Raw genomic sequence first — 27,099 nt, forward strand, 5'->3', positions numbered from 1 at the left:
AGAGGCAGGACGCAGGCATGAGCTGTACCACAAACAAGAATAAAGATACCTGATAACAAAGCAATCGTGTTGTGTGATCCTTGGGGCCATCACGACACTACAGCCACCTACCGACACAATGCTTTTTCTGAAGCTGATATTGAAATGTTTTTTTTACTGCCCTTTAACTTTAGTCTGATGGTGTCAGGGACACTTGAGTTTAATGACTTTACACATCCATAGCTAAGAATACAAATTCCGTAGTAACATCTGGCCAAAATCTAGACTCAGTATCTCGAATAATAGTTTACAAATATTTCAGATCCCATAGTTTTTAAAGTCTGTTATTGATGAATTCTTAGGTCAAACCTGCAGAAAGGGGCTATATATCAGTACCTTACTCTTTCAACTACACTTAGCCTACAGACTCCTCTCTGTACAATTGCGAAGTCCTTCGCGGTTACCATTGGACCCAGTCCATGTGGATACTTTAGGATCGAGACCTACATAATAACTACCTAGAGTTCAATGCCATTTTTCTAGGCCCAACCATTTCTCTCAGGGTTAAGTTGTCAAATTCCTCATGAAGAATACCACTGCAGTGTTTAATCGAAACAAGACTGTGTGGATAGCCATCTCACCTTGTATTACAACTAGTAGTTATGATTTGGGTCTGGTATCTTGACAACAACGTTCTCTAACGAGTGTCTCTTCTTCAGTGGAGGAGAAATGTGGAGACCGATTTCATCAGTAGATTATGTCATGCACCACACAAATCAGGGATTATTGTGAGGAGTCTGTAGACTGTATTAGGAACCTGGGGCTTTTTGGTAATATACCTGTTTGGTCCATAAAGTTATGTTTTTTCTAGGAGTTTATATCCTGTCTGGTATTGGGAAGTAAACCTTTTAGAGAAGTACCTCTCCTAGGCTGGCTGGGGGAATTCTTTTGCATGTTTCGCTCAAGTCCACTTATTTATCTGATTCTTCTTCAGTTCAAGAGGTCCTTCAATTTTGGGTTTATTCTGCAGTTTACCTGTTTATCCCCTTTGATGCAGATTCTGTTTCTATTAGTCTTCGCTCTCCCACAGCACCAACTCAGCGTTCCAGTCAATCAACATGTGCCATGCTGCAATCTTCCATGCCAGAAAAAGAAACAAAGAACTGATTGTGGTGAAAAATGACTAAAGGGTTGATCTCACTCGCAGCCATGATGGATGATCTTGCACAGATCTTCTAAACTGCTGTGCCCTTGCACACAGCTGTACTGATTAGCCACGCTGGTCAATATCCGCACATCAAAAGTCAACAGTGGCACACTTCATGGTAGAAATTCGATGGCTTGAACCAGCGATTTAAGTCAGCTCTTTTACTGGCTCTGCTGGTGTTCCTTGATGACCTTTAATCCCCTGTGGTTTTATTCTGCTCCTGGCAAAAATGCCACAAAGGTCCTAACATTTTAGTTCAAGCTCAGAAAGATCTTGGTAAAGTAAATCACTGCCAACCCTAAGCAGACTACACACAGGGGTAAAACTCCTACCAGACCTCTAGCCAGCTGTACATGCTTGCAGTCTACATTCACACCTGTGTGGCTTCAGTATGATTCTGACAATTGCTGGACCCACAGTGTGGGCTTAAGATTTTCTTGGCAGCCACAGTAGAAGTGTATTGATTAAGATGAAGTGCAGTCTTTCAGTTGCCATTTATCACGTTGGTGCCACAGAGGGCCTTGAGTCCCCTTGCCAGTTTTTGGATGTTGACTGGCTTCATGCATTAACCCTGTCTTCTTACTGCTCAGATACGTTAAGAGACTCTTCGAAGAAAGCTCTATTTAATGCGCTGCTGTTCAATAGCGCCCTCTCACCGGTGACCTCCAGGCGGAAGTTCTGGCGGGACCAGCCATAGGCCAAGCTGTTCAGGAAGCCCTGAAGCGATATGGTCAAAGCCTAGAACATGGGAAAGAAAAACATGTGTGATAATGTGCAAACACACCAGTTCATCCTATCTAAAGCATGACGCGATCGTACGTGCACACTACCCATGCCTAAACCAGCTGCCATACCCCATAAAAATAACACTCATGTGTTTTGAACATTTGTGGGCTTTAGGGTCCTCAGGAAGCCTCCAGATGTTCCTAGCTGAGCCTGACCCACCCAAGTATGACCATGTGCAGAAGCATTTTTTGGTTTATTAAATGGATACTGTTCCAGACTTCTGAAATGTAGAACCACTTATAGCAAAACAATTGTATATATGCACTACAGAATAAAATAAAAAATGCACAGCGACGATAACAAAGCTGACGATGAGGAGCTTGCTAGAAACATCATTCTGTAACTAATTCTCTTCTCCTAAGTTTCACTTCAGAATCTCTTGTGATTATTGTCCATATAATATCCAGACAATTTCGATACAGGAATATTCAAGGTGCCTTAAACCTGTTAGCAAGCATGTACCATAAAACTGCAGCACATAAGTCATTTATAAAATCACCGATCTTTATACTTCAATATCAAGTAGAATTCAATATGAACAAGTTAAACCCAGTGAAAATTAGACCAGGTAAAATTTGGAATGTATCTGGTATGTTTTCATTTTAAAAAATCTGGTTGAAAAAAATGAGTAAACATTTTTTTCAATTCGATGAGAACATGTCCTCTGAAGGTTTGACGTTTTTATTTCTATCATCTGGATTAAGAAGAAAAATCAAGAAAAATTACATACAGGGAAAGAAAAAATCTGCTTTAAAAAACTCATAGGATTCAAGACAAAATGGCTGCTGATGCAGTATTCTATTTGTGTGCAGTTGTGAGGTCATTGCCCCACATCCCACCGTCCTTTGCGATATAATGGGGCATGTGAGCATGACTGGACTAATAAACAGATTAGTTTATGAATCTCTAAAATATGCCCCTATTTTTGCACATTTTAGTTTATTGTTTGCCCACTTTTTTGCGTACTGTGGTTTCTTGTAGCGCGGTATAAAAGAACACAAGTATGTCTGGCACAGAACATGAGAGCAAGAATGTTTGTCAGCAATCGAGAGTTCCTGGGCCTTCGTTTGAAGTAAGATTATGGTTACCTCCTGAAGAAGGGCTTAATACAAGCTCAAAACACATTAAGGATTTGTTTCACTTAACTGCGAACTTGGATGGAAGAAGAAACAAACGTTATGAATTTATTTTATGTTTTGATTGGCTTAATGCATTAATTTATAGGTTCGGCCGGACTATATTCATGTGTACAAGCTGGCCAAGGCACCTGGGATGCACGAAGGCATGTGCATGGCAACCACTCAGGTGTATGTCTCGAGTTACTCCGAACACCATTATGACATCTTTTTTGGGGTGGTGCTACTATTATGCTGCTCTCTGAAATTTGGGCCTGCATGCACTTGTGCAACACATGAATGCCTGGGTGCAGCAGCTGCGTTCGTGCATGGCTTTATGCATGGCACTTGTCTAGTCTGCCTCCCATTGCCCCCGCTACACCCAGGCGATTTAGGCAGGGCATAGCTTAGTCAGTGAGATCTGGGGTATGAATCTCAAATTCCCAATTAAAACAAGCATTTTCAATGCAATCGGTCTCGCCTTTGGGACCTTATATGTATTTAGCTATGCAGCACATTAGCCTGGGTGCTGAAACATCTACTGTTCTTTAACCCCTTCGATGCTCATGACGAGCTCAGCTCGTCATGAGGCACAGTGGAGCTGTGCTGATGATGAGCTGAGCTCGTCATGAACAATGGGATTTCCAACAAGTCAGCACCGGAGGAAAATATCTCTAGCAGCGATGGTGTTAACATGGAGGGAAAGTAAGCACCAAACTGTGGAACATTCCAGGTATGGGAACACATGGAGAGAATTACTGCCTATCAGCGGGACATTGTATTGTTCAAAGCTCTGTTTTTCATATAAAATCAGTCCTTTCGGTGGTCATATCACTGAAAATACAAGATTTGAAAAAAATATTATTGTCTAAGGGTGCTCGTTGAATACAAGTTTCTGTGACCTGGATTCTAGGGAATGTTAAAGTGATACCAGAATCACTTTAGCATTCCCTAGATTTCAGGCCTTAGAAACCTGTATTCAACGAGCACCGTAGACAATAATATTTTTTTCTAATCTTGTATTTTCTGTGATATGACCACCGAAGAAGATGATTTATGACCTCTGCTGGTCGTTTTCTATCAAGAAAGTTAAATAGAGGCAGTTGCCATAAAAGTTAAAAAAAAGTCCCTAAGTGTCAAAGGAGTAAGTTTAAATCTTACAGTCAAGACTTGCACAGGAACAGAGATGCTAGTTCCCAACTCCCTCCAAGGAATATCCCAGAATCAGTTTTTAAACCTGACCCTAAGGAACCCCCCAGGGGGAAAGAGGAGTGGATAAAATAATAAAAGAAATTCAGAAGAGACTGCACTCGAACTGTTCTGCGGGTCCTCTTGTTCTGTCCGACCAGCAGACCTTTCTTCAGAGATGACCTTAAATTATATTAAGAGACAACATTAGCATAATGCCCTCTCTACTCTATTCCCTACTCTTAATGTATCTGTTTATACCTTTAGTTCCAGAGACCTTGCTCTTCTTCTTCTCTGTATGCTCTTTCACTCTTCTCTTTCTTGAATGTGAAAGCTATTAAGAATAAACAACTTTTACTCCGGTGTCGCTTCTCTTAACTGTTTTACGATCCTTTTTATTATTTTAATTTCTCACCTTTTTCTATTGTAATCTCTCCTTATGAACTTCCTAGTCTGAGCTTCTTCTTTCTGATATTGCTCTCTCTCTTCTTTTCTTAAATGCGAGAACTATTCAGAAAATAAACAACATTTACTTCTGTGTCTTTTCTCTTCAGTCTAAGGTTATCTTTTTCTATTATTTTGTTTCTCACCTTATGTCGCTAGTAATATTTTCTTAAAGATATTCCTGTCCGTTGAACCGTAACTTATCTATCCTAATCTCTAGAATTATATAGCCTAACTAATTCCCTAATTCCTTTTTAAATTCTAAACTAAATGTGTTTTACATGTACTACTAATTTGTGTTTATCAGTTCTACTCTTATTAACAACACTTGGTTTTTTCCTTTTCTTTCTCCAGGAATCTCTATGACTTCATTTTCAAAGGTAAGTAAATATTGTCTTTTTGGCATTCAAGGTTTTCTCTTCTTTAAGCACGTAGTATTCTCAGTCTATCAATAACCATTAGATTTCGACTATTCACTTATCTCTTTTTTTCTCTTCTTTTTTCGCTCAGGACAATTCTGCTACGTATCCAGATTTAGGAATTCAGGTAAGCCAACTAAATAGCCAGAAACAATAGAAAACGCGTTCTTCACCAACGCGTCTTTTCTACAGAAAACTTCTTCTTTAGAATATCACTAACATGACACCTCAGGAACTCCAAAGACACTCGACCGCCTCAACTCGTTGCTTCAGTGAAGTGAGCAGCAGTTTGTGCACGCGTGCTTCACCTAAACTCCTGCACCTGTGACGAATCAAGCAACTAGACCGCTAACTCACCGGCGGCCATCTTGGAATTCCGCCGATGAATCATAGATCGCCAAGTTACATTTTGAAAGTTCTTTTCTTGATCTGATCGGCGCAACATGTCTCTGTGGGTGGAAACATCACCCTCTGTCTGCTTAGGGGTTCTGACAGTCCTCCCCAACAAAGGAGATCCTTCCAATCTGGGCTTAGTTGGAAATCTTTGGTGGAAAACCTTCACCAATCGAGGAGCATGAACATCAGACCAACATTCCCAAGATCGTTCTTCAGGGCCGTAACCTTCCAATCTACCAAATATTGCAGTTGTCCTCGAATCTTCTTGGAATCTAAAATCTCTTTGACTTCGTATTCAATTCCTGATTCAATTTGAATCGGCTTAGGTGGTGAACCTTTTCGCAAATTTGGTGAAATCTTTTTTAGTAAAGAAACATTAAAAACAGGGTGAATTTTCCACTTCTCTGGCAGTTTTAAATGATAGGTTACAGGGTTTATCTGCTTCTCTATAGGATAAGGACCTATAAATCTAGGTAGAAACTTCATGTTCCCTTTTAACCTCAGATTTTTGGTACTTAACCATACTTCATCACCTTCCTGTAATTCTGGCCCTTCTCTTTTCTCTCTGTCTGCATATCCCTTGTATCTCTTCTTTGCCTGTTCTAGATTTTTAATAGCAGTCTGATGAACCTTCTCTATATGAGTTACAAGATCCTTAACTGCCGGAACTGAGATTTCAGTATGGGTTAGAGTAGCATTTGGGTGTCTCCCATAATTTAGATAAAATGGGGAATAACCTGTAGACACATTTCTAGCGTTATTGTGTGCGAATTCTGCTGCCCATAAGTAATCTGACCAATCACCATCCTGTTTCAATAGAAATAACCTAAGATACTGCTCTAATTCTTTGTTTACTCTCTCGGTCTGGCCATCAGTCTCGGGGTGGTAACTAGTGGAATATCTGGCCTCAATTCCTAAACTAGTCAGAAAAGCCTTCCAAAATTGAGATAAGAATTGCGAACCTCGGTCTGACATAACAACTCGTGGAATGCCATGTAGTTTGACTATATGTGTACTGAATAGGTTGGCTAACTGTTTGGCTGCTGGCACCCCTTTTAAGGCCATAAAATGTACCATTTTAGTGAATGCATCCACAACCACCCATATGGTATTATATCCTTGGCTAGAGGGCAAGTCAACTATTAAATCAGAGGTGATTGTGTGCCAGGGACCAGGAGGTGTGGGCAAGGGTTGTAACAAACCCTTAGGGGCCTGTTGTTCCGATTTTCCTTGAGCGCAGACCTCACATGCCTTGGCATAATTCTCAATATCAACTCCCATTCGTGGCCACCAATAGTGTCTTTTGATTAGCTCTTCTGTTTTGGATTCACCCTTAAGTCCAGCTAGGAGATTGTCATGACACTCATACATTGCTTGATGTTGTGATTCTTTAGTTGGCAAGTACAAAGTTCCTTTGTGATAGGGAAGTTGATCTTGAATTTCTTTTCCGGGTTCTTCCTTAACCCACCTTTGCATATCTTCTGGGCTCATGATGTGGATAATCTGTTCCTTCACGGAGATGGGTGTGGTAGCACAAACGATCTTTGTATCTGGTATTATAGTTTGACTTTCTTCTTGAGGCTTATTGATATTTGTTCCCAATCTGGACAAGGCGTCCACCTTTCCATTTTGTGCCCCTGGCCGATAGGTAATCACAAAATCGTATTCCGAAAAGTACAGTGACCGCCTGAGTTGTCTAGGTGTTAGGGTTCTTGCGGGCTTCAACATTTTTAAGTTCCGGTGATCAGTAAAGACTGTTACTTGGTGTCTAGCTCCCATAAGGTAATGTCGCCATTCCTTAAATGCATCCTTAATTCTCTGTAATCGTATAATTTACTTCTGCTAGCGTTAACTTTCTTGATCTATAGGCTACCGGATGTAGTTGTCCTGTCTCCTTGTGTCGTTGAGATAAAACCCCACCTATAGCTTGGTCTGAAGCATCAGTTTCAACATAAAATGGTTCTGATGAATGTGCGTGCAGAAGTACCGGAGCTGAGGTGAAGCTTTTCTTTAACACCCTAAAGGCTTCTTCCGCTTCGTCGGTCCATTTGAAACAAATTCCTTTTTTCAACAAGCTAGTAAGAGGTAGTATCTTCCGTGAAAATTCATTGATAAATCTCCTGTAAAAAATTGGCGAAGCCAATGAAACTCTGTACCTCCTTCACACTAGTTGGAGACTTTCATTCGACTACTGCCTGAATCTTTTTCTCGTCCATGTTCATTCCCGTTGGCGAAAGAACGAATCCCAAAAATTCCACCTTGGAGACATTGAACGCACATTTTTCCAATTTTACAAATAGTCGGTTTTACCTGAGTTTTTGCAAAATGTTTCTCACTTGTTCTGGATGCTTGCTTTTGTCGTCAGGGTAAATTAAAATGTCATCAATATATACTATTGCACATTGGTCAATATACTCTCTGAGGATATCATTAATAAAATGTTGGAAAGAAGCTGGGGCATTCCATAGACCATAGGGCATGACTTGGTATTCAAATAATCCAAACCGTGTTCTGAAGGCCGTCTTCCACTTGTCACCCTCTCTCATCCTGATCAAATGGTAGGCTCCTCTTAGGTCCAATTTTGTATAGATTTGAGCTCCCTTAACTTTATCTAATAAGACCGAGATGAGGGGTAGTGGATATCGGGTCTTCTTTGTGATTTTATTTATCGCGCAATAATCTATGCAGGGCCTCAGGTCCCCTTCCTTTTTCGGTACAAAAAACAAAGGCGAGGACACCGGCGACTGAGATGGTCGTATAAAACCGTTTGCTAAATATTTATCCAAATATTCTTTTAAATGTTGAAGCTCCTTTTCAGTTAATGCATAGACTCTGCTACATGGCAAATTGGCACCCACTCCAAATCAATTTTACAGTCATATGCTCAATGGGGGGCAATTGTTCTGCTTCCTTCTCATCAAAAACATCTGCAAAATCTTGGTATTCTGGAGGAATTTCCTGAGAATTTATTATGCACACTGATGCTCCATTCATGCATAAGGAGTGAGCTGGACTAATCTCACAGCTTCTTTTGTTTTCTCCAAAACAGTTCTCTTTACAATAAACAGAATCCATAGTTATAGTTTGTGCACTCCAATTAATAGTATGGTTGTGTTCCGTTAACCATGGTAACCCTAGAATCAACTGGAACTGAGGCGCGTCGATCAAATTGAATTGGATTGTCTCTTCGTGATCATTAATTGAGATAATTTGCATTGGTTCTGTGTGGCTAACAATGGGTCCCGATGAAAGATTGGTACTCTCGACAGCTCGTACAGGTTCAGATTTCTCCTTTTGGATCGCTCTTAACCCAATCTTGGCGGCAAATTTTAAATCACAAACGTTTCCAGTAGCCCCGAAGTCTATCATTACCGAAACGTCCGTTAAGGTGACTTGTCTGAATTTTATTACTACAGACAATATTAAATGGGGAGAAGAGGATTGTAGGGTATTCGCCAACCGATGTTTCTTTGGAGTTGCGTCTTGATTTACATCCACCTGTCCAACTCCTTCTACAGGTGGTGCTGCAAGTTTTCCTTCGGTTTAAATGATGTCTTGGGCTTCTTTGGGCAATTTCTTACAAAATGTCAGTTGGAGCTGCAGTACATGCCCAGGTTCCCAGCCCTCCTCTTTTCTTTTTCCTCTTTTGTTAACGGACCCCTGATGGTTCCAATCTGCATTGGCTCTGGATTAGATTGGCCTTCTCCAGTTTGGTTATTCTCGACTCTTGCTCTATCAAATCTTGGCACAACTGGTTTAAAATCTTTTCTCTTTTCGCCTCTTCTTTCTCCTTGGAGAAAGTCAATCTCCAACACCAAGTCTACTAATTCTGAAATTTCAGTTGGTCTATTCGGTATTTGAGCTAGGACATCTTTAAGATCGTCACGCAGTCCACAATAGAACACTGCTGATCTTTTACTCTCTGGACAGTTTGTTTCAACCACCAGCTTGTTAAACTGGGCCAGATAGGCCACTAAATCTCGATTACCTTGATGCAGTTCCAACAACTCATTGTCAACGGCCTGAGAAATTCTTCGTCTATCGAAAATTCGCAGGAACTCTTTCTTAAATTCGTCATAATTTTGCAAAATGGGGTCATCCCTGGAAATTAATGGCATAGACCACGATGCTGCGTCGCCACTCAGGTATGACAAGGCAAATGCAACTCTGACTGCGCATCCGGGAAAATGGAAGGACGGCATATAAAATGAAATGAGCATTGGGTCAAAAATATCTGCGCTTTCTGGGGGTCTCCACTAAAACGTTCAGGGGAGGCTAAAGGGATAACTGGGGACAAGGAATTAATTACTTGTGTTGTTAGTCTATTGGCACCTTCAGCTAGGGTATTCTCGTTCCCTTTTCCCAAACCTAATGGCTGCCCAACTCTCTGAGCCAATTCTGCGTTTTCTTTCCTGGATTTTAGCATCTCTTGTCTAAGACTCTGATTATCTTCTCTAACAGCCACCAGTTCTTTTTTAATAGCATCTAATACTGTACCCCGTTTGTAAATTAATACCCTCCGCCATTCTGTTCGGGTGCAAGTATTCAACATGGGCACTTCACTCTGTCAAAGGAGTAAGTATAAATCTTACCGTCAAGACTTGCACAGGAACAGAGCTGCTAGTTCCCAACTCCCTCCAAGGAATGTCCCAGAATCAGTTTTTAAACCTGACCCTAAGGAACCCCCCAGGGGGAAAGGGGAGTGGATAAAATAATAAAAGAAATTCAGAAGAGACTGCACTGGAACTGTTCTACGGGTTCTCTTGTTCTGTCCGACCAGCAGACCTTTCTTCAGAGATGACCTTAAATTATATTAAGAGACAACATTAGCATAACACCCTCTCTACTCTATCCCCTACTCTTAATGTATCTGTTTATACCTTTAGTTCCAGAGACCTCTCCCTTCTTCTTCTCTGTATGCTCTCTCACTCTTTCTTGAATGTGAAAGCTATTAAGAATAAACAACTTTTACTCCGGTGTCACTTCTCTTAACTGTTTTACTATCCTTTTTATTATTTTAATTTCTCACCTTTTTCTATTGTAATCTCTCCTTATTAACTTCCTAGTCTGAGCTTCTTCTTTCTGGTATTGCTCTCTCTCTTCTTTCCTTAAATGAGACAATTATTCAGAAAATAAACAACATTTACTTCTGTGTCTTTTCTCTTCAGTCTAAGGTTATCTTTTTCTATTATTTTGTTTCTCACCTTATGTCGCTAGTAATCTTTTCTTAAAGATATTCCTGTCAGTTGAACCGTAATTTATCTATCCTAATCTCTAGAATTATATAGCCTAACTAATTCCCTAATTCCTTTTTAAATTCTAAACTAATTGTCTTTTACATGTACTACTAATTCGTTTTTATCTACTCTACTCTTACTAACAACACTTGGTTTTTTCCTTTTCTTTCTCCAGGAATCTCTATGACTTCGTTTGCAAAGGTAAGTAAATATTGTCTTTTGAGCAATCAAGGTTTTCCCTTCTTTTAGCACGTAGTATTCTCAGTCTATCAATAACCATTAGATTTTGACTATTCACTTATCTCTTTTCTTCTCTTCTTTTTTCTCTCAGGACAATTCTGCCAGGTATCCAGATTTAGAATTCAGGTAAGCCAACTGAATCGCCAGAAACAATGGAAAACGCGCTCTTCACCAAACACGTCATTTCTACAGAAAACTTCTTCTTTAGAATGTCTCTAACATGACACCTCAGGAACTCCGAAGACACTCGACCGCCTCAACTCGTTGCTTCAGTGAAGTGCGCAGCAGTCTGTGCTCGCGCGCTTCACCTAAACTCCAGCACCTGTGAAGAATCAAGCAACTGGACCGCTAACTCACCGGTGGCCATCTTGGAATTCCGCCGATGAATCAAAGATGGCCAAGTTACATTTTGAAAGTTCTTTTCTTGATCTGATCGGCGCAACTTGTCTCTGTGGGTGGAAACAGCACCCACTGCTTGCTTAGGGGTTCTGACACTAAGTAGAAAGCAAATCTTGAATTTTACAGAATCTACTGGTCGTTTTCTATCAAGACAGTTAATTAGAGGCAGTTGAACAAGCAGCAAGCAATTCTGGCATTTTACTGACCTCTACCAGTCGCTTTCTATCAAGACAGTTAAAGAGAGACAGTTGAACAGAAAAAAGTCCCTAAGCAAAGGCGAAAGCAGACAAGTCCTAGGGCTGATCTCCAGATCCCACAAAAGTACATACAACAGATCTTCCAGACAGCCCAAGTGCTGTCTAGGCTCGACCTAAAAAGCAGTGGGCCGTAGAGTGAATGGGTGAGATGACCAAGGTTCACGATGTACTGTTCCCATAAGGCGAAAGGTAAAAAATGATCAGCTTTAGATGGGCTGATTTAGAGTTTGGCAGATTACAGATTTTATGCTTATGGCATAATGCTTTCCCTGACAGCCCAATGGGGTAGGGGCCATTCCGTCAAAGGTAAGCCATCTGGCTGTCTGCTCTATTTAGAGGGAATGTTTGGATAGCTTTTTACTGTCCCTCACTACAAGGTATACTCTAGCGGTGAGGGATAGTAAAAAAAAAAATAGTTCCCCCATACAATGGGTCAAAACTGTATTGGTGTGGGAGTCTTTATTTATTTATTTCCCCCCCCCCCCCTCTCCACGTTGGGAGTTTGTTTCTGTAAAATAAAACAACTTTGGCAAAGTTTGACGGATGGCCATCATGTTTGACGGCGCTGTCTGTCAAACTTTTTCTACATTGACAGGAAGTGGCATGCCGGTGGTTCCTGTCAGTGTATGGTGTTGTCAGAAGAAGTTAAGACAGAGGGCAGACAAAGTCCTCCTCCTCACCATTTGGATTTACTCCATCTGCCAAACCATAAATCAGACTGTTTGGGTTACTACCTCAAGGGACTGCCAGTGGTTAGACTATTTGCAAGCATTTGTTTTATCACCTTTTGTATGTTTGATTGCCCCGAGCATGCCTGGAAAACTGAGACTGATGCAACTTTCCAAGACTACTGATGTTAATGTTTCTGAATTTCAAAATATTAGTAAATGTGCACCCATTCAAGGAGTACTTCTGTGGGTGCAGATTTACTATCTTTATTAGTAAACCAGTCACTATACATATTTAAGTTCCTGATCCAAAATTAACAAGTTAAAAACTTTTAGGGAAATCAGAATGACAGGAAACCCCAGCACAGACATATCAGATCCGACACAAGGCCTTCAGACCCAGGTATCAAACCAAGAATGCCTTATTTGGGGGGCTCGTAATTGGAATCAGACCGACCTTGATTCCCTTTCGCTCTCCTTGGCTTCCTCTGCCCCAGACCTTGCTGATCTTCCTCTCGAATCCCAGGTCAACCCCATTGGCACATGGCTATCTTCTTCGTGTGATCTAGTTGCCCGCTTAGAAAGATCAAGGCGGTCCGCCCCTACGATGCGCACAAATGGTTTTCTCCAGAGCTTAAAAAGCTTAAACTCGACCTCAGGCGGTCGGAACGCCACTGGAGACGGAATTACTGCCCCTCTTTGCGCGCCAAATATAAACTACTTCTCACCGAATATAAAAAAGCGATCCTAGTGGCCAAAACCGCATATTTCACTGAGAGAGTAGCTCTTTCTGCTAATAAATCTCGTGAAATCTTCTCCCTGGTCTACAATCTTGCTACCTCTGATCGCTCCACCCCTAGTCTGGTCCCTTCACAGTCCTTCTGTTCCTCACTTAATGATTTCTTCATTGACAAGATTGTGAAGATCAAAGCCAACATCCCCACAGTGCCTAAACCCCGTCTCACCTGTCTTCTTCCTCCTCCCCCTTCCTCTTTCGCTCTCTTCCCCCCTATCTCCCCTGATTTATTCCTAAAACTTCTGATCAAAGTTAAATCTGGCTCTCCGCGGACTGCGCGCCGGCACGCATTCTTAAAACTCTCTTAACCAACTGTCCCGCCCCCCCTCTTGCTCTTCTTAATTCCTCTCTGGCTCTTTGTTCCGTCCCCTCTTCTTTTAAATCCGCTATAGTCCTCCCTATCCTAAAAAAAACCGGTTTGGATCCTTCTCTCCCTTCTAATTTTCGACCCATTTCCCTTCTTCCCTATCTTGGCAAGATCCTTGAAGCCCATGTTACCTCCTGCCTCTCTACTTACATCGAGGAGAACGGCCTCTTGGCATCCCATCAGGCGGGCTTCCGTCCGGGCCACTCCACGGCGGCGGTGGTCCTTGCAGTCTTGGACGAACTCAAGGGGAAGGCCGACTCTAACCTCCCCCAAGCCCTGGTCCTTCTCGATCTGTCCGCTGCGTTTGACACGGTTGACCACTCCATCCTTCTCGACCGTGTCAGCGCAGCGGGCATTCGGGGCGCGGCCTTTTCTTGGCTCGCGTCATTCTTTCGGGACAGGTCCCAGGAGGTTCACCTCTCCGGCTTTTCTGCCCCTCCCCGCCTGGTTACTTGTGGCGTTCCCCAAGGTTCCTCTCTTTCCCCCCTTCCCTTCTCTTTATATCCATCCCCTCATCACTTCCCTTCTTGAGCTGGGGGTCTCTGTGTACAATTACGCAGATGACCTCCAGCTCGTTTTTGACCTTTCTTCTACCCCTGATTCTCTCCCTAAGTTTTGTTCCACCTTAGTTTTTATTTCTGAGTGGATGAGTGCTAACCACCTGAAGCTCAATCCCGACAAGACGGAACTTGTCCTCACTGGTGGTCCCTCGAACCCTTGGTCTCCTGCACATTGGCCCCTCTCTTATGGCCACCCCCTTTGCCCGCTTCCTCTGTCCGTACCCTTGGCATCAAAGTCAGCCATGACTTATCCATGCATAGTCAGATCAGCTCCGTCGTGTCTTCTTGCTTTCTCTCCCTCCATCTTATCCGGAAAATTTCGCGGTTTTTCTCCATCGACGCACTCAAAACCATAGTCATGGCCCTTGTCACCTCCCGCCTCGACTATGGGAACGGCCTGTACGTGGGAATACCCGCCTACGAATCCCGCCGTCTCCAGGCCATTCAAAACCAAGCTGCCCGCCTCATCCTCTCCCTCCCTAAATCCTCTCATATCACCCCTGTTCTTAAGTCCCTTCATTGGCTTCCTGTTCGTTTCAGATCTTTCTTTAAACTGGCCTGTCTAGCCTTTCGGGCTCATTCCCGCTCTGCTCCCCTGGTCATCACCTCTCTCATCTCCTCTCATGCCCCCAGCCGCACTCTTCGTTCCTATTCCCTTTCTCTTCTGCATATTCCCCGTTTCCGTAAATCCAGAACGGGGGGGGGGGGGGTACCCGGTTCTCAGTTCTGGCCCCCCAGTTCTGGAATAGTCTTCCACTCTCCATTCGCTCTATCCCCATCTACACTCACTTCCGCAAAGCCCTTAAAACCTTTCTTTTCTCTCAGGCATTCCCCTCTTAGTCTCCCTGGGTTCCCTCTGTGAGCTTTGATCAGGTCCCCAGCGCCAGGAAGCCGCTTGGCCGCAGTGCGCTTTACCAAATATTTTTTTCATTTCATTTCAAAACACCCTCCTTCTCGAAGCTGCACCTTTGAATTCGGGTTGCTATGGTTTGGTTCAAGTCACAACAATAGAACTGGCAGTCAATGGGATTGGAAACCGTGGGAATGAAATTGGACAATGAGAACGAAGCTGGGTTGGATCTGTATGCGGTCTATACCTCTGTGTATGTGACACTCCATGCTTGTGGGAATGGGGGAACTAGGTATAGGATTCACCACATCTTTCCTGGCAGTTCTTCTACAGCGACCAACCTAAACCACCTTGAATAATAGTTACTGCTCACCGAGCTTTCAACACCGTTTATTCATATATACCTTCAAAAATATGACTGGAATAGAAAGGAGCCAGTACACTGATTGTAAGGTTGGCTTTTAAATTATAGCTTGGTTTTATATACAGATTGATACAAATGGTGTTAACGATCCACCAGATTGCTTGGAGCATGGGTACTCACAAACATTTTTCCAGGGTCCAAAAAGGTTGGATGTGACCAAGGGCTATATTGATGCCAGTAGGGTGGCTGTCTGGGTTGGGGCTGTTGGTAGTAATGTGTGTGTAGGAAAAGCAAAATATATACATCTAGTGAGTGAATTGCACAATGTGAACCAGATCACTGGAGATTATCTTGGCTTCCCTACTTACCCAAATTGTGCCATCCTAGGCAATTGTTTAATTTCACTTTCCCTCCTTTGTCTTTATTATCACATATAAGAGGACATCATAATGCATGACTTCAGTTCCGTCTCGAGCTCACGTGCAGCGAGGAGGTGCAGCTTCAGAGCACAGGAACAAGAGGATGCCTTCGGATCTTGCTTCTCCTTTTATCCGCCTTCAGGGCGGGCGTAAACCCGCCCCTGCCTGCCCCTAGGGCGTGGCCAGCCGCGTCAGTGTCTAGGCCAACCCACTCTAGGGCGGGAAAAGGCGCGCCCCGGCTACGCCGCTTCGGGCATACCAGCCGAGACTCGCCTCCCGCCCAAGATGGCTTCCCGGGGGGATCGTGGTACTCTGCCATACGTTCGGGGGGACCGAGTGGTCGCCCCTTTCCATATGGCTGAGATACCCGCCACCCCCTCTCAACACAATCCCCAAGGATGGGAAACCGGAAACAGTTCTGAAGTCTTTGGAAGACGGGAGGGAGTAACCCTCCCGGCCGTATTTATTAAAATATGAAACAAAAATTAAAACATTAAATAAACAGTTTCATATTATGTACAATTTCATTACCACATTGCGATGTTTGGCTAACCTTAACAGATTCTCTAATACAAAGGTTCTCCTAGCCGAACTAACATCCTACAAAACATTTACTTGAAATTTTGAAATTGTACATCCTAACGTTTAAGGGCCAACGGCAAGGTCGTAACCGGTGTCAAGATCCCTAACCCAGAAATATCGCCCTCACTTGTGAGGAGCGGCCCAGAGGCGTACCTCAAGTGCAATTACCAATTTCCCTTGACTTGACGGGGGCCCCAATAAAACTCGACGCCACTTAGAGGTCGTACGAGGACTCGTGTGAGGTATCTAGAAGGTAGCGTAGACCCCCCCCCAAACCCCACACAACTTACCACATCTGCCGTCGCAGACGTCCTGGCCCCGGGAAATTCCCCAGGAGGGGGCTGTAACCCCTCCTACCCAGGAAGGGGCCTTGACCGCCTTTCCTTTTCTTTCGGCGACCCATCCTTAGAAGGGACCGCCTCCCCGTTGAGGGGCCAATGGCCACCTCCCCCGAGCGCTCCCATCCGTGCTGGGTGACGCCCACTCATAGGGATCTTCCAATTAGTGCTCACCGATCATGACCTTACCGCCACAGGCCGGATAGTTGACCGGCTATCCGGACCCCCCACAAAACTCCTACCTAAAGGTCATGGTGTAACGTTTTTAGCCATGCTAAGAAGTCTCCTATGAGTAACTCATTCCCCACCCGAGACAAATGCACTCCATCCCCCAAATACATACCATCATCATTAATACACCCATGTGGAATAGAATGCAGTGCCTTGGAACGGAACAACCTACTCACTTTGTTATTAAGCTTCCTCACAGAATGATTTACAGCAGGAACCGAAATAGCCCCCCGCCACACTTTTCGTGGGATCATATGGGACCATGCAATTGTGCACCCTGGAACTCTCCTCGCTAACCAACTTACAGTGGAAAGCATCGCCTCAAGAAGAAGTCGTCTACCAGTGGTGACCAAATCATTACCCCCAAGATGTACTATGACTACAGACGGCGGTGACCTCGTCCGCCCTAGCAAACCCTCGAAAAATGATTGGAACTGGTCAATACAGAGACCGCCTCTTCCGTAGAAGGACACACTGTACCCGTATTCCCCAGCTACGTGAATCATATCACCTGCCTTGAATACGTCCGCGGCACGTCTCACGTATGAGTGGCCCACGACCCACACCTCCTTTTTCACAGCCGGTGATGTCTGACCGCTGGCCCGGTGTTGGGTCGACTGCAAAGTCCGCCCCGCCTCGTAGGCTTGCGCAACTGAAAACCAAACAAAACAAGAAGCGTGAGTACATTGCTACAGCTTCACAACATGTGCAACCGCACATACCTTTTATAACAATTGGAGGACCAACGCCCCACCCGTTTAACTTGTTCCACATCCAGACCCCTGGCTGTAGCTTCTGTAGCAGCCCCTATCCGAAAGGAATGGGTCCCAAACTCGCCCGGGTTCAAGCCCGCAGCGGCAATCGACATCGCAAGCACCCGCTGAAACTGAAACTTTGTCAGTGGGGTGGCGTCAGCGTGTCTCAACAAGGTCCCCCCCCATGATGCCACCCTTCGTGTTAAATAATCTTCTAGACACCTTACCGGGCACATGGAGGACCCGGGAATCCTGCGTATGATTACGCAGTCACCCATCCCACTTTGATCGGTTTTGGACCTGACAAACGAGACCGTCATCGTCTCCCCTCTGATCTGGACGTGCTCCAGGCACAATCCTCCTGTCACATCCTGCTTGTTCCTCGCCACTAGTTCGCTTACCCGCATAGCCCCATGGAATGCCAGCGTAAAAGCGGCTCGGAATAACACCGTCTCAAACTGAGATGAACACGTAGCAGGGAGTCTGGATAACAACTGAGCCAGCCTATCTAAACCTATCGGGCGCCTTTCATCTACTCTGCGACCCTCAAGGCGTTGCCACCCTCGTAGCGCTTTCTGTACAACGTAAGACGCTGTCGGGTCAAGGATCCCGTGGGCCCTAGCAACAAAGGAAATGGCAGCCCGATGCCTCTGAGCCGTGGCCACCGATTTCCCGACCCGATGCAAGGACATCAGAAAATTCACCACCCACTCTTCCTGGCCCCAAAGCTCCTCTCTATCAGTCCCCAAAAAGGCCAAATAGGACCGGAACGCCCCTTCATATGCCTTCCTCGTCCTGGGTGCTAAACTCTCTCCCACGAGGTTACGAAGTTCGGGGCACCGAGAGACCAGAGAGCTTCGGGAAAGGGTGCCGGCTCCGGGTCCGCTGTGGGAAGAAAACCCCAGAAAGCCTGCATACGAAAACGAGACAGTGCATCAGCTGCCTGGTTCATTACCCCTGGGACATGTCTTGCTTTGAATAACACATTCAATTGCATACACAGTAAAACAATTTCTTTGAGTAGTCTCAAAATCCACTTGCATCGTGCTGCCTGGCTATTGATACACTCGACCACGGTCATATTGTCAGACCAGAATACCACAGAGTGATCCATGAACCCTTCGGGCCAAGTTCTCAGGGCTACTAAAATGGGAAAAAGTTCCAGGAAAGCAATGTTACTTGTCAGCCCACTGTCATGCCACCATGTCGGCCACTTTTGTGCAGACCATCTTGTGCCGAAGATGGCACCAAAACCTATACTCCCTGCCGAATCCGTCCACAGCCCCAGCTCATCAGAGGACACGGCTGGTTTATTCCAGACGACTCGACCATTGAAATCCGCCAGGAATGCCAACCAAATGCGCATGTCCTGGCGGACCTCAGCCGAGAGCCTCGTGCGATGATGGCCCTCCTTCAGGCCGACCATGGCTTGAGCAATCGAACGAGAAAAGGGGAGGGCCATTGGTATAACCCTCAGGGCAAAATTCAACTGGCCAACTAGCTGCTGTAACTGATGCAGCTTAACCTTGGATACATTTAAGCATATTTTCAGAGATGTCCTGAACTTTGACACTTTTTCGGCAGGTAAACGAAAACACCCTTCCTCGGAATCCAACTCGATCCCCAGAAACTCGAGGCAAGTGGAAGGCCCCACAGTCTTACCCGGTGCCAATGGCACGCCAAACTGATTCATCAAAACACAAAATTGAGCCAGAGCCTGCCCACATTCTGGATCCCCGGCTGCCCCCAGGAACAAAAAATCATCAAGGTAATGCATCACATTTCGGAAACCCGTCTTCCTTGTGAAGACCCATTGTAGAAAAGTACTGAATTTTTCGAAATAGGCACAAGATATAGAGCACCCCATCGGCATACACCTATCCATGTAATAATGACCCTGAAACATGAAACCTAGGAGACGCTGATCGACTGGTTGTACCGGGAGCAACCGGAACGCTGACTCGATATCAGATTTTGCCATCAGCGCCCCGGGCCCCAGGCGATTCAAGATGGCTACGGCCTCATCGAAGGATGCGTACCGCACCGAACACACTTCCGGGTCTATCGCTTCGTTTACGGACAGACCACGTGGGGCTGATAAATTGTGTATCAGCCGAAACTCACCCGGGTCCTTCTTTGGGACCACACCTAAAGGGGAACAAACAAAGTTAGGAACCGGTGGTACACTAAACGGACCGGCGACTCGCCCTCGAGTCACCTCTTTCCTGATCTTATCCTGTACCACGGTCGTATGCTGGAAGACCGATAGCTGATTTTTACATTTCGCTGCACCTTGAAAGTCCCCCACTGGGATGCGGAAACCATAAGAAAACCCGTTCCGCAACACCCCAGCAGAAGTACGATCCGGGTATTCACTGAGCCAAGGAATCATCGCCAAGGTATCAATCGGGGTAGGTAAAGGCGCCCCTCGGACTATATTAGACCTGTTTGGCGCCTCCTCTACCCCCGTTATCGCCCGTTTTGGCTCTGCACGTGGACTCAGGATGGGATGATTGCCCACACCCACTACATTCGTGCCTAAATTTGCACGATCCCTGGGGCCTGGTACATTTACCCCTGTTGAAGTTCCAACAAACCCCCCTTTTTCCTGTATTTCCGGCAGGCCTCGAGTAATTGTCGGTCCCTGTACCTGATCGAAAGGGCGTCCCCGCATACTGGCGGCAGGATTCGCCAACGTTACTTCCCACCAATGGCACTTTCAACATACCAGTCTCCTTCATTTTATCCCAAGACACAGAATCATAACAATCCCAAGTTAAGCTTTTATCATGTTCTTTAGCCTTTCTAAACAGATTATCATAGCAGAACCAATGGTTACCCTCATGTGACACCGAGTACCCCATGATTCAAGACTGATAAATCGGCAATTCGTGCAGCAGATCGGGCCTTCGTTCCCCCAAGATCGATGTAAAGACCCCCCACGCTTTGCCCCAATTGCCAATATTTTCGTTCACCTTAAAGGCGGCCATTTTTGCGCGCCAAACACTCGGATGCATGAGATCCTTCTGGCCCTTAACATGCTCCATTTCATAGTGATCAGTAAGCAACGAGAAAATGTTTACATATTCTCCCGCCCATATCTTCTCCTTGATAGCCAAGGGAACATGCTGACCCACCCTTTCCCTCCGAGAAGGTGCTGACTCATCCCTTGCAATCGGCAATGGCCGCTTACCTGAACCGGACGGCGTCTCTGCGACCGAACCTGTCCCCTGTGGCTTCTCTACTACCGCAGCCGGTGTGGATACCTTCGCTGCTTCCCGTGACTCACGCAATTGCTTCATCAGCACCTGCGCGTCGACAGCTGTGGCGCCCTCACTATCTTTACCCAACCACGCTGCTAGTTGTGCTGCCAGCTCAGGCGGCATATCGTCCCCGGACACGGGGGTGACCACAACGGGAATCGGATTCCCTCCCTCCGGCACGGGGGTGGGTGTCTCTAGCGGGGCACTAGGGCCCGGGATGTCTTCCACAGCTCTCCCTCTCCTGGGCCTCTTGTTTTTCCCTCCCGGGGCTGCTCCCGCCAAAGGACGTTTCGGTCCCCCTTCCTCGTTTTCATCCATTCGCCTCTTTAACTCAGTCATCTCTTTCATAAGAACGCGCAGCATCTGGTCAGTAGTCATGCGCTTTCCCGCCTTCTTCGGCATTCTCCAACAGAGTATCTGGAAAACAAATAAAAAGATTACAACGCTCAAAATTGGCTCTTCGTTCCGTCTCGAGCTCACGTGCAGCGAGGAGGTGCAGCTTCAGAGCACAGGAACAAGAGGATGCCTTCGGATCTTGCTTCTCCTTTTATCCGCCTTCAGGGCGGGCGTAAACCCGCCCCTGCCTGCCCCTAGGGCGTGGCCAGCCGCGTCAGTGTCTAGGCCAACCCACTCTAGGGCGGGAAAAGGCGCGCCCCGGCTACGCCGCTTCGGGCATACCAGCCGAGACTCGCCTCCCGCCCAAGATGGCTTCCCGGGGGGATCGTGGTACTCTGCCATACGTTCGGGGGGACCGAGTGGTCGCCCCTTTCCATAATGCATGACTTCAGTATGTGTGCTGTGCAAAATATTCTCCTGTATTTGATTAATAAACTATAATGTTCATGTCTAATAGGAACCCAGGCCATCCAAAGAGTGCACATAACAACTGACTTGCCTCTTGGTTCACTACTACCGGCATTGTTATCAGAGTGTGTGGGAAATAAATGTTTCTAAATTCATGTTTGAAAACTATCACTTTAAAAAATATACTTCTCAATCGACTGATGTAATCTGAGGAACTAAGGCAAACCGGTTCTGTGTGATGATGAAATGTACTTTCTGAATTCCGACTTAATCATATTTGTACACTTTTGCTGCAAGATGTCTTTAAAAATGAAGGTGTTTCTCAAGCAGTATAGGACAACCTAGTTAGTTCATTTCTTAAACTTCAATTAATCTTTAAATTAATGCTTGCCTGTTTATTTAACATCTTTTCAATGCTTTGCTCTCCATTTATGTATCTATTAAGTAACCTTTTGCTTTTTATCTGGAAAGATGTAATGATCTTGGTTAGAAATATCCCGCAGCTTGATCAAACCCCTCTCTGCATTAAATAATTTGCAATACTATAGCTTTCAAACATGCAAAAAAGCATCAAGCTTCACTTGTTCCATTTGAATTATAGAAATTCCTTATTCTACAGACAAAATAATAGATGACGATAAGCTAGAAAACCTCCGTTTGGTAGCTTTGATAGCAAACTCATCACTGTATGCCATTTGACATATCTCGGTCTATCGCCCACCCAATATTCCCAACAAATGAATATACCTTCAATGCCCGCATTCTTTTACCCCGCTGGGAATAACAACGCGGTCATTATAACGGCCGCGTTGTGGTTCCGCATACCATTACTCAGCAAGTCAGAACAACGACTTGTGGAGGGGGGCGCTGGAGGATGGAATAGTATAATTTACTATTCCAACTCCAGTCTGTGCGGACACTAGGGAAGGTGTTGGATTTTAAATCCAACGCCCCCCCTCCGCAAGTCGTTGTTCCGAGTTGCGGAGTAATAGTATGCGGAATCACCACGCTGTCGTTGTAAAAACCGCGTTGTGATTCCCTGCGAGGTAAAAGATTCGTTGTAAGCGCAGTTTACCCCAACAAATGCTTTTGATCTCTGGTCTAATCCTGACAGTAGGAACACTATGCCCTGACCTCTAAATATGCGCTATGCCTGTTGACAACAGACTTTGGCATTGGGATTAGAATGAATATGTCCACGGCACACCTTAAAATTCAAATGACTTAATCCTGCAGGTGTACTTTATTTCAGGAAGACTTGTCTTACTCATAGATATGTTTGCAACCTGACTGGTTTTATACCGGCATGACCTGTAAGTTCCAGCCGCTACAAAAATGAGAAAAATCACCTAAAGCGAGTATTTTTTTCTCTTATCAGAACATACATTAAAGAGTAAATGAAAGAAGAATTTTTTTTAATGTGTTCTACAGCTGCCCTAATGACGCCTGCCTGATAATGAATGTAAACAGAAGCAAAAAGGCCATGTTAAAAATTAATACAGACAATTGCATGGAAAGTTCTACTTAAGAATCATGTCTGGGCCTTTGAAACTGGCCTTTATAGAAGTTTTTTGTTATACAAAGAACGTTTACTCAGTACAAATGTTAAAAGCAGACCAGACAGGAACTGAAGTGATAATTACCTGGAGAACAAAGAGGGGATACAACGAAGTGGGCTTGATGGAGGTGAAGGAGAAAATGCTCAGAATGAAGGCTGTGAAAAAGAAAAGGCGATGGCATGAGAGTTGTTACTATTAAGAATACCCATTAATCTAAAGCTGTCATCATTGTTTCACATACCTAGACCCAAAATATAATTGCATAAGGCCCTGGACCCCCTCCCTAACCTTTTCAATTATTATAGCCCACTGCCAAGTGCGACACCAGTTATTATAAGCCCAAGATGCAGCAGAGGGCCTAGAATGAGAGAGGGTTATAATGCTATTAGAATATACTGCCCACTAACGGTAGAATACTCAAAAAGGGAAAGTGGGCTGAATGCTTATACCAGCCATTTTGGCCCTGAGCCATTTCATTGTCTTCAAGGGAGCACCCAACATCCCAATGTTATAATACAGCCTTGTATCCCGCTGCCGAGGGCTATACAGGTTGTTAAAAACCCTGAACCAGTGTTATAGGCTTGAGCTTCAGGTGAGGGCCTATAACAAGGGAGAGGGCCTTCAATAACTGGTGTAGTCAGAGGCAGAAGGGCTATAGGCTATTAGAATATTTCGCCCACCAAGGGTAGAATGTTCTGAATTGAAAAGGGAGAAACCTGTAGACAAAAACTGGAATGTTGGAGCTCCTTGCTTATACTAGTCATTATAAGCCCGGAGCTACTCCGTTGTCTTCAGTGGAGCTTTACACATTCCGGTGTTCTAATTCCAGGTAAATGCTCAACAAAACGTTAATACCGAAAACTGACCCCAACATACTACCCAGTTGTTCCAACGGAGATGCTGTCTAAATGAAACACAACTCTCTTCATCATTAACCACTATGACTTTCAGTCCACTCGCTCTCTGATTTACTGCAATCATGGAAACTTAGATCAACCCTGAAGACACTTCACCTGCTGCTCTGCACACTATTTATGCCACCTTTAACATACATCAATGATTGCTCAGGTGGATGAGTTGTCCACTTAAACAATAAATTATTTACGTATACTCACACCCTAATGCATTCTGTGTTCCACATTCTTTTGTACTTCATCACTGTGTTTCTAGTTCTGGATTTTGGTACAAGAATTAGAATGTTTGTGGCCAAACCTGGGATAACTATAGAGAATTTGTTGTGGAGAACTGATGTCTTCCAGGGGTCTATATAAACAACTGCAACTAAAGGATTACAGACTCTTTATTACACACCATTAGCTTTTTTGAGGTGGTTGAATTCTCCCCGCACCTGAGCGTTCCACGGGCCATGACGAGCTCAGCTCGTCATGAGCACCGGAGCGCCATGGCTCATGACGAGCTCAGCTCGTCATGAGCATTCAAGAGGTTAACAATGATCCCCCCTAGGATCACTGGCATAGCCAGTGAATTCACTGAAGATGATAATAAGCTCTCAGACCAAATTGTGGTGTTCCAGCTGAATATGACCATATCAGTTTAAATGTATTCGAGGTGATTGGTCTGCATCCACCTCAAGATACACCTTCCAACTTACACAAATTGTTGTCCTATGCTCCCCGCTCATCAGTCCCTCTTCAAAGAACTAGATATGTTCCTGTACTGTATTGGACAAGACTATAGGTAGGTCCACCTCTCAGGCATCACCAAAACTCATTTTAAACAGATAGTCTGCAGGGCACTACTGTCACAGAGTCATGGGCACCTAAATATTTCACCCATTTGATTCATCTTCCTACTGCTAAGGATTAAGGTGGGTCTTTGTGTACTCTCAGACACACCAACCTCTACACCCTTCCAGTATTCCTAAAATAGACCCAAGGTAGCACCTGTGAGATTTCTAGGCTATAAAGGTTATGGGTACTCCCTTAGCATGGTACTTTACGTGCTGTCTCCATAAAATTAAGTACTGTGAGGAGCTGAGCGCAGCCACAGGAAGTGATGGACTATCCAAAAATGAACCTTCCTCAATTGGTCCATTCTTTACAGTGGTCCTGGTGTAACTAGTAACCCCCAAAACGAGCTTTGATTCCAGTCGTTCAGGCATGCCCCAGCCATGTAGTGTGAGCACATCCCTGAATGTCCGACTAGATGTCCGACCAGATATCAACACAGGTGGTGGTCATGTAAGAAAGAGAAACGTTTCCTTTTTAATGTGAACTTTTTCTATGACTTCATAAAATAAGCAATGGTGTCTTTGTGCTTAAAAAAAAGTCAAAAAGAATATACCTGGAGCCCAGCACAGGACAAATGAGAGCTGGAAGAATCTGGCCCTTCGGTACGCGCTTCGTGTTCTCGCCCGGGCAACACCTTCTCTGTCCACGCCTAAAAGAGGCATTTCTTCATTTGTCCCACGATTAAGGTTCAGTCTGCAATACAGGACCTGGGGAGAAAGGTAGTGCATGAAAGAAATTGAGTAATTGCACACATTACCACTGCAAGAGACGGCACCAATGCTATATTGTATCCTATAATGGCAAATGCATTACACCTCTAAAATTTGTGATATCACACACAGCACTACACACCTATGACTGCCACTTGTGATGTTTTGTAATACAATTTGTCCCATATTGCTATTATGTCCTGCAATGTGCATCCTATGACTATACTTTGGAATATTATACACTGCAACATGTCTTTGCAGTTTTTAATATGTACCACATTGTGCACCCTATAGATTCTAGAACTGCGACTCCTGGCTCATGTGAACTATATAAGGAAGTATGAATATTTTTCTTTCCAAAAATTGATGCTGCCTGTTTTTCTTTTAACAGTTCCTTGTGCTCCTCTTCAACTCCCCCTATTATTTCACTGTCTCTGGAGTCTGGCCCTATCGTGACAGAATTTGAACCAATCTCAACAGAGTTTGACAAGTCTCAAATAACTTCCGGTTGCTCAGGATCTTCTTTGGACCTTTGCCCTACGTCAGTTAAATGTAAATGTAAATGTATTTGAGCTTATATAGCGCACAGCTACCCACAAAGGGTTTCCCGGCGCTTGTTTAGGGAACCCGTCCTGGTATTCCCCTGTGAGATAACCCCGGCAGGGTATCCACAAGGTGAAAGCCAGGCATCCCGCCGCGAGGGGCCGTTGTGGAGATTAAGCAAGCTATTGCCCAGAGTCGCAGAGTGTGAACCCGTGAGTCGAGAAGGCACCGGAGCGAGAATTATCGAGTCCGTGGAATTTTTGAGCCCAAGACCCGCCGAGGCGGGGAATTGAACCCTGGTCCAGGGCCGATCCCAGCTTCCGGTCTGCCGCCTCTAACCCCTGAGCCACACTTCTCCACAGTTAAGAAACATACCACGTTCACATTTGTGCTGGTCCTCACAGAAACCTGTAACCTTTTTCTAGCCACATTCCTTGAAGAGAGCTATTGTCACCATCTGTTAAAGAAATAAAAAAAATGCAGATGCTTCTACTCATGCCAACAGTTGACCAAGCCTCCTTCGGTTTATCTCTACAAATGCAGAAACAATCAACTCTCTGTCCATCTGGAGCAACACTGTTTTCTGGACTCGGCTCAGCAAACACTGTAGTACAGGGACAAGGGCTGTACTAAATGCATCGCTTCAGGATCTTCACATCACCTTGGGTTGCGAAGTACCCATAGGACGTGTTCTCGTGAGATCATTCTGCAGCCTTAGACAACCTTTCAGCCCGTGTGTCTATTGGTGAGTAATGACATCCCGTCAATGACCGTCTCTTTTACTCCCACTTCAAACACCAATCAGTATCCCTTTCACCATATTACTCCTTCTCTCATTCAGCACTATGCAGAATTTACCTGGAGTCCTCAAT

At 44.7% G+C, this 27,099-nt stretch overlaps 1 protein-coding gene across 3 annotated transcripts in view; it reads right to left on the bottom strand.

The window, feature by feature from the left end:
- Positions 1 to 611: 611 nt before the first annotated feature.
- LOC147750942 (transmembrane protein 116-like) overlaps positions 612 to 27,099 on the bottom strand; it is a 188,283-nt gene continuing 161,795 nt past the window's right edge. For all 3 annotated transcript variants that reach the window (XM_086918847.1, XM_086918848.1, XM_086918849.1), the window contains 3 exons: positions 25,528 to 25,681; positions 23,308 to 23,378; positions 612 to 1,924 (listed from right to left, as the gene is read on the bottom strand). In XM_086918847.1, the coding sequence (XP_086774973.1) occupies positions 1,766 to 1,924; positions 23,308 to 23,378; positions 25,528 to 25,681 (384 nt within the window). In that variant the 3' untranslated portion in view covers positions 612 to 1,765. The remainder of the gene's footprint in view (positions 1,925 to 23,307; positions 23,379 to 25,527; positions 25,682 to 27,099) is intronic.

This window comes from Lissotriton vulgaris, chromosome 1_1 (genome assembly GCF_964263255.1).
Source record: "Lissotriton vulgaris chromosome 1_1, aLisVul1.2, whole genome shotgun sequence".
NCBI lineage: Eukaryota > Metazoa > Chordata > Amphibia > Caudata > Salamandridae > Lissotriton > Lissotriton vulgaris.